The 8,195-nt window shown below is 32.8% G+C and overlaps 1 protein-coding gene across 1 annotated transcript in view; it reads left to right on the top strand.

The window, feature by feature from the left end:
- Positions 1–8,195, top strand: part of LOC106053709 (uncharacterized) — a 76,290-nt gene extending 68,095 nt beyond the window's left edge. Inside the window, exon 8 of the mRNA XM_056017068.1 lies at positions 382–8,195. Within this exon, the coding sequence (XP_055873043.1) occupies positions 382–597 (216 nt within the window). The 3' untranslated portion in view covers positions 598–8,195. The remainder of the gene's footprint in view (positions 1–381) is intronic.

Here is an 8,195-nt window from a genome sequence, read left to right as displayed (position 1 = left end):
AACACACATACATTTTAACAAACACTTACCCTAATACGATATCTTAGGGGGGAAGTTCCGAAAACAAAACGGTTTTCTAGAGAAAGTGTACTTTAAGTTTCATGCAAATCCGTTAGCCAGTTTCAAATAATTCTGGCCATATGTTTAAATTACGCTATAAACTGAAAGAGGAATTAGATCTATACTTCTCGTGTTTGTTTAGAGATACTACATTCGCAATAATGTCTCGATTAGTTCATATTTATAAATTATTTTTCTAAAATACTATTTTATTACTCTAATGAATCATTGTTTGTTTGTTTTTTTGGGAATTTCATTGTATACAATGTAGATCAATTTTTCATAATTATGATCCATGTTGTTTTTTGTTTTGTTCAATAGGGAAGTTCAGGCGAAAAAGAAACTATAACAATGGTGGACTTAGCTGCTCCCCCTGTGCCTCCCAAGCAATTTGCAGATGAAGAAATTAAAGAGAAAAAGCCTGAATATGAGGAGACAATTATTAAAATGGCCAACCATCCTATACCTACAAGAAGGAAATCAATCCCACCTCCAAAGCCGAAAAGAACTTTCACCTACAAGTTAGGTGAGGATTGAAAGTAACGGTTTTTATTTGGTGGTGATACCAACGCAATCATACTGCAATTCGTCATTTCGGCTTACCCATTCAGTGATCTCATTAACATCATCAGATTCTATTTTTTATCAGGAAGTCATGTTCAGCCTTGTCTTTCAATAAAAGTGGTTTTTCTTTTACAGAACATTATGATTCCTTCAGTATTATTTTTTCATCTTCAAGATCGCCTGTTGCTAATTGATTTACCTTGTTATTTTCATTTCGTCAAATTGTGACTTGTTCTTTGATAAACTCATGAGCTCTGTAAATAATTCATTCTCTTACTTTCCTTCTGCAGACTTGTTCTTTGATAAACTCATGAGCTCTGTAAGTAATTCTCATACTTTCCTTCTGCAGACTTGTTCTTTGATAAACTCATGAGCTCTGTAAATAATTCATTCTCATACTTTCCTTCTGCAGACTTGTTCTTTGATAAACTCATGAGCTCTGTAAATAATTCATTCCCATACTTTCCTTCTGCAGACTTGTTCTTTGATAAACTCATGAGCTCAGTAAGTAATTCTCTTACTTTCCTTCTGCAGACTTCTTCTTTGATAAACTCATGAGCTCTGTAAGTATATCTCATACTTTTCGTCTGCAGACTTGTTCTTTGATAAACTCATGAGCTCTGTAAGTAATTCATTCTCTTACTTTCCTTCTGCAGACTTCTTCTATAACTGCAGCTGTTTCTGCTTTCCTCACATTTCATACTGCTTGCAGATATCAATTCACAAGGTTTTAGTTATCTAGCAGAAGAATTCCTTCTCTGGTTTTCTCTGTAACACCAATATCTGCGCTGTCCCTGATTAGGCTGTCTTCCAGATGTTTTAACCTGAAGCTTTTTATCATTTTTATTTATTGCTGTTACATTTGTGTTGATCTTATCTTTTTAAATGCAGACTTTACTTCTAAAAAAGAGGATGATTACGTCCTACTTGTTATGTATCTAGTCATGCATGTTAACCAATGACTTAACTTCTGCCAAGTCATTGGTTTTCCTGGCTGGCTCAGGCAACCCATTCCATGCTCTAATAGCACTAGATAAGATAGAGCATTTTATTTGTACAAATTTGTTCTAGCGTACGGAAGGAGGATTGTGCCTTTATCTTGGTGTCTATCTAAGTATTTTATTAGATCTTCATTTCACTTTGGTTTCTTGTATTTCACATATTTCTTTCATAGATCAAAAGCCTCTTTTGTTTTTCCATAACATAGTTGTTGAATTCCTTTTATGTTATTTTGTCTATTTGCCTTTTTCTTCTTTTTTTTTAACTTGAATTTCTTATTAATATCATTAGCCTGACTCTTGACTACCTTTGACCTCATCATACAAATGTGTAGAAAGAGCTTGGTTTACTCGGTTTCTTTTGAACCCTAGTCAATTTATTACCTTGCGGCCTTCCATTATCAAGTGCCTTTGACCAGACTAACAAGCTTACAGTACTTTTGTGTTTGTTGTAAGCTTCCGTTTTTGTTTAATTAATGGAACTAATTTTTTTTAATGAAGTAAACAAGTACTTATTCATTCACCCGCTTGGCCTAGGTGTATCTAGTATGTAAGGCTCTTCATAAGATTGAATTAATCTAAAATAGAGATATCACATAATTTGATTACAAGGAAAAAAGGGATTTGCACCCTTCGCCTTCACCTATCCCTTAGTTTGTTGTACTATTGGGGCACCACACAATATCTATTGACCGTCCTTCTCCATTCCTCTTTGTCTTTTGCTTTGGATAGAATCTCTTTCATTGGCAGACCCATTTTTTATGTTGACGTCAAATCGCTTTCTCTTTCCTGGTACTGTTCCCGGAATCTTTGCAAGCCCTGTGGACATTTTAATAGAGCCATAGAGTTTTAGTTTGCGTTATATGAAAGTGGCGAGTCATCGTGGGGTCCAATAGGTGTGCCGATCCTGTTTTCAGTCTAATCGTTAGTGATACCGTATTTGTATATTTAAGGATTAAAATTGTAGTTGCTATGTTATGGACATGGTCAGGAACACAAATAGACACACACCAAAGCCTTAACACTTTTGACGAGAAATGATTTTGTATATTTGCATACACATTTTTTTATTTTTTTTTAACTCGCAATACAAATATGAAATTTGTTATCACTGAGAAATAATTGTGTATGCAATTTTTTTTATCCAATAGTGCCGTATATTGTTAATGTTAATAGGGCCTACTCCATTTTTTTCCTCAGGGCCCAAACTGCCCCAAACTACATAATCTCCCTTTTTTTGACCTTTCAGTTCTTGCTTTTCTTTCGCCTTTTTTTTTTTTTTTTTTTGCTGTTTTGTTTAGTAATTAATTATTAAAGCCTTTAGCACTCATTGATTGCAAAAGGAGGCAGGGGCGGGGATAACAAATTAAGGATTAGTGTAAGAGTCGGAAGTCTTTGTTACTAGGTTGCTGTTATTATTTCTTTTTTTTTTTGTTAAAAATAAAGGGTTGGATTCTACAGATAAGTAGCTGGGTTTCCTTTTTTGTGTGAAGGTATTTAAGGTTGGGGACATTTCGCTCTTAGAAATAAAGCAATTGAATGGTCAATGTAGGTTAAGGGAGATCGAACCTTCTTTATTTCTAGCTTTCTCAACATTTCGCTCTTAGAAATAAAGCAATTGAAAGGTCAATTAGGTAAAGGGAGATCAAACATTCTTTGTTTCTAGCTTTCTCAACATTTCGTTCTTAGAAATAAAGCAATTAAAAGGTCAATATAGGTTAAGGGAGATCACACCTTCTTTGTTTCTTGCTTTCTCAACATTTCGTTCTTAGAAATAAAGATATTGAAAGGTCAATATATGCTAAGGGCGATCAAACCTTCTTTGTTTCTAGGTTTCTCAACATTTCGCTCTAAGAAATAAAGCAATGGAGAGGTCAATATAGGTTAAGGGAGATCACACCTTCTTTGTTTCTTGTTTCTCAAAATTTCGCCATAAGAAATAAAGAAATTGAAAGGTCAAAATAGGTTAAGGGAGATGACACTTTCTTTGTTTTTAGGTTTCTCAACATTTCGCTCTAAGAAATAAAGATATTGAAAGGTCAATATAGGTTAAGGGAGATCAAACCTTTTTTTGTTTCTAGCTTTCTCAACATTTCGTTCTTAGAAATAAAGCAATTAAAAGGTCAATATAGGTTAAGGGAGATCACACCTTCTTTGTTTCTAGCTTTCTCAACATTTCGTTCTTAGAAATAAAGTAATTGAAAGGTCAATATTGGTTAAGGGAGATCACACCTTCTTTGTTTCTTGCTTTCTCAACATTTCGCTCTAAGAAATAAAGCAATGGAGAGGTCAATATAGGTTAAGGGAGATCATACCTTCTTTGTTTCTAGCTTTCTCAACATTTCGCTCTTAGAAATAAAGCAATTGAAAGGTCAATTAGGTAAAGGGAGATCACACCTTCTTTGTTTCTTGCTTTCTCAACATTTCGTTCTTAGAAATAAAGCAATTAAAAGGTCAATATAGGTTAAGGGAGATCAAACCTTCTATGTTTCTTGTTTCTCAAAATTTCGCCATAAGAAATAAAGAAATTGAAAGGTCAAAATAGGTTAAGGGAGATGACACATTCTTTGTTTTTAGGTTTCTCAACATTTCGCTCTTAGAAATAAAGCAATTGAAAGGTCAATTAGGTAAAGGGAGATCAAACCTTCTTTGTTTCTAGCTTTCTCAACATTTCGTTCCTAGAAATATAGCAATTAAAAGGTCAATATAGGTTAAGGGAGATCACACCTTCTTTGTTTCTTGCTTTCTCAACATTTCGCTCTTAGAAATAAAGATATTGAAAGGTCAATATATGCCATGGGCGAGCAAACCTTCTTTGTTTCTAGGTTTCTCAACATTTCGCTCTAAGAAATAAAGCAATGGAGAGGTCAATATAGGTTAAGGGAGATCACACCTTCTTTGTTTCTTGTTTCTCAAAATTTCGCCATAAGAAATAAAGAAATTGAAAGGTCAAAATAGGTTAAGGGAGATGACACATTCTTTGTTTTTAGGTTTCTCAACATTTCGCTCTAAGAAATAAAGATATTGAAAGGTCAATATAGGTTTAAGGGAGATCAAATCTTCTTTGTTTCTAGCTTTCTCAAGATTTCGTTCTTAGAAATAAAGCAATTAAAAGGTCAATAAAAGTTAAGGGAGATCACACCTTCTTTGTTTCTAGCTTTCTCAACATTTCGTTCTTAGAAATAAAGATATTGAAAGGTCAATATATGCTAAGGGCGATCAAACCTTCTTTGTTTCTAGGTTTCTCAACATTTCGCTCTAAGAAATAAAGCAATGGAGAGGTAATATAGGTTAAGGGAGATCACACCTTCTTTGTTTCTTGTTTCTCAAAATTTTGCCATAAGAAATAAAGAAATTGAAATGTCAAGATAGGTTAAGGGAGATGACACTTTCTTTGTTTTTAGGTTTCTCAACATTTCGCTCTAAGAAATAAAGATATTGAAAGGTCAATATAGGTTAAGGGAGATCAAACCTTCTTTGTTTCTAGCTTTCTCAACATTTCGTTCTTAGAAATAAAGCAATTAAAAGGTCAATATAGGTTAAGGGAGATCACACCTTCTTTGTTTCTAGCTTTCTCAACATTTCGTTCTTAGAAATAAAGTAATTGAAAGGTCAATATTGGTTAAGGGAGATCACACCTTCTTTGTTTCTTGCTTTCTCAACATTTCGCTCTAAGAAATAAAGCAATGGAGATGTCAATATAGGTTAACGGAGATCATACCTTCTTTGTTTCTAGCTTTCTCAACATTTTGCTCTTAGAAATAAAGCAATTGAAAGGTCAATTAGGTAAAGGGAGATCAAACCTTCTTTGTTTCTAGCTTTCTCAACATTTCGTTCTTAGAAATAAAGCAATTAAAAGGTCAATATAGGTTAAGGGAGATCAAACCTTCTTTGTTTCTTGTTTCTCAAAATTTCGCCATAAGAAATAAAGAAATTGAAAGGTCAAAATAGGTTAAGGGAGATGACACATTCTTTGTTTCTTGCTTTCTCAACATTTCGTTCTTAGAAATAAAGCAATTAAAAGGTCAATATAGGTTAAGGGAGATCAAACCTTCTTTGTTTCTTTTTTCTCAAAATTTCGCCATAAGAAATAAAGAAATTGAAAGGTCAAAATAGGTTAAGGGAGATGACACATTCTTTGTTTTTAGGTTTCTCAACATTTTGCTCTTAGAAATAAAGCAATTGAAAGGTCAATTAGGTAAAGGGAGATCAAACCTTCTTTGTTTCTAGCTTTCTCAACATTTCGTTCTTAGAAATAAAGCAATTAAAAGGTCAATATAGGTTAAGGGAGATCACACCTTCTTTGTTTTTTGCTTTCTCAACATTTCGTTCTTAGAAATAAAGCAATTAAAAGGACAATATAGGTTAAGGGAGATCAACCTTCTTTGTTTCTTGTTTCTTAAAATTTTGCCATAAGAAATAAAGAAATTGAAAGGTCAAAATTGGTTAAGGGAGATCACACCTTCTTTGTTTCTTGCTTTCTCAACATTTCGCTCTAAGAAATAAAGATATTGAAAGGTCAATATAGGTTAAGGGAGATCAAACCTTCTTTGTTTCTAGTTTTCTCAACATTTCGCTCTTAGAAATAAAGCAATTGAAAGGGCAATATAGGTAAAGGGAGATCACACCTTCTTTGTTTCTAGCTTTTTCAACATTTCGTTCTTAGAAATAAAGCAATTAAAAGGTCAATATTGGTTAAGGGAGATCACACCTTCTTTGTTTCTTGCTTTCTCAACATTTCGCTCTTAGAAATAAAGATATTGAAAGGTCAATATAGGTTAAGGGCGATCAAACCTTATTTGTTTCTTGCTTTCTCAACATTTCGCTCTAAGAAATAAAGAAATTGAAAGGTCAATATAGGTAAAAGGAGATCATACCTTCTTTGTTTCTAGCTTTTCTCAACATTTCGTTCGGCTCATTTATCTGAACGTGTAAAAAAATTGACGTGTTCATTCAATTCCTTCAATACTTATCACTGGCCCTCCCCTTTAAAGCTGCTTCTTCCCTAGTGCTATTAGAGCATGGAATGGGTTGCCTGAGCTGGCCAGGAAAACCAGTGACTTAGCAGAATTTAAGTAATTGGTTAACATCATGACTGAATGCATGACGCGTTGGACGTAATCATCTTTTTTTTTTTTTTGAAGTAACGTCTGTATTATATAAGATAGGCTGTACGAAAATCTCTGGGAATATAACCTTTTAATACTTACTTTGTTCCTAGAGCAATAGTTTCAAGATTGAAATTGCGGAGGTTACATTTCTAATATCACAGATAGTTGTACCACAATCAGTTTTTTATAAAGCCAACATATGAATGAGTAATAGCGAAACATTTTACATTTCACTAAAGCAGTTATAATTGTTGGTGCTTAGCTCGCCAAGGTAGACACTTCTTTAAAAAAAAATACTCCGATGGATCTGTCCTGAAAATGAATATTGTATATTTTGACCAGTTAATGCTCCCCCTGTTTTTCATTTCCAATATAACGGCCAAAACCTCCTTGAAATGTTAATGGTTATAACATGATTTGAAATGGGTTGACATGTTTCGGACATTAATTTAAAACTGAGTTGGAAATGTCTTTCTTGAATTCACAACATGTATCTTAACATTAAACTTGCCAGTTAATGTCATAGTTTTATTTAGAATTATACATTTTAATGTCATTTAGGTCAGTTTCTCCCAGTGATTACTCATGACTAGTATATCTGTCCTTAGTTACATTTAGATCTCAAAAGATTTAGAAAAGCTACTGAGAATCGGATGTCCCCATACTATGTGACTTGCTAAATTTTGGGGAAACAGCATTTTTTGGTATTCTGAAAATAAATCATTTTATTTTAAATTAATTAATGCAAGCCACTTGTCTGTTTGAAAAAATAAAATTAAGAAAAGCTCGTGTATGTAAGTGAATTAGCAATGTATTTTTTATGTGTCTTTCTTTCATTTTTACATTAAATTTGTTTAATAGTCAAATTATTTTTTAATGTTAGTAAAAGTGTATAAATTAGGTAGTAAAATTGTACAAATGCGTATATATATAATCCATGTAATTAATGCTGTGCTATAGATAGCTTCTTTGAAGCATTCCCAGCTTTTATCTACATTTGATTCCGCTATAGGGGTGGACTTGAGGCAGTTCTCTATCGCATCTGCAAGCGACTTTTCAGTTTTGTCATCTGCTAAGCTGGCCGTGTTGAATATATATACATGATGTAAAATGGTTTGTAAATGTATAATATGTCTATGTACTGTTTGTATATACATATGGATAAATGTAAAGGAATTTGTGTCATCATTTCTGATTAAATATTTATAATTTTTAGCTATGCGAATTTTTATCTTCTATGCTTATATACAAGAGAGCCATCATACCTGAAGAATTCAGCACTAATAATATTAAAAAGTATTGAAAACTAATTATTGTCCTATTTTATCATGACCTGATGTAGTTTATGTATAATTTATTAAAGTTTCAACTTTAGATAGTATTATTAAAAAGTATTGAAAACTAATCATTGTCTTATTACACCATGACATGATGTAGTATATATAATAGGCCTATTCATTAA

This window comes from Biomphalaria glabrata, chromosome 18 (genome assembly GCF_947242115.1).
Source record: "Biomphalaria glabrata chromosome 18, xgBioGlab47.1, whole genome shotgun sequence".
NCBI classification, from domain to species: Eukaryota; Metazoa; Mollusca; class Gastropoda; family Planorbidae; genus Biomphalaria; species Biomphalaria glabrata.
This window is presented reverse-complemented; position numbering and strand designations above follow the sequence as displayed.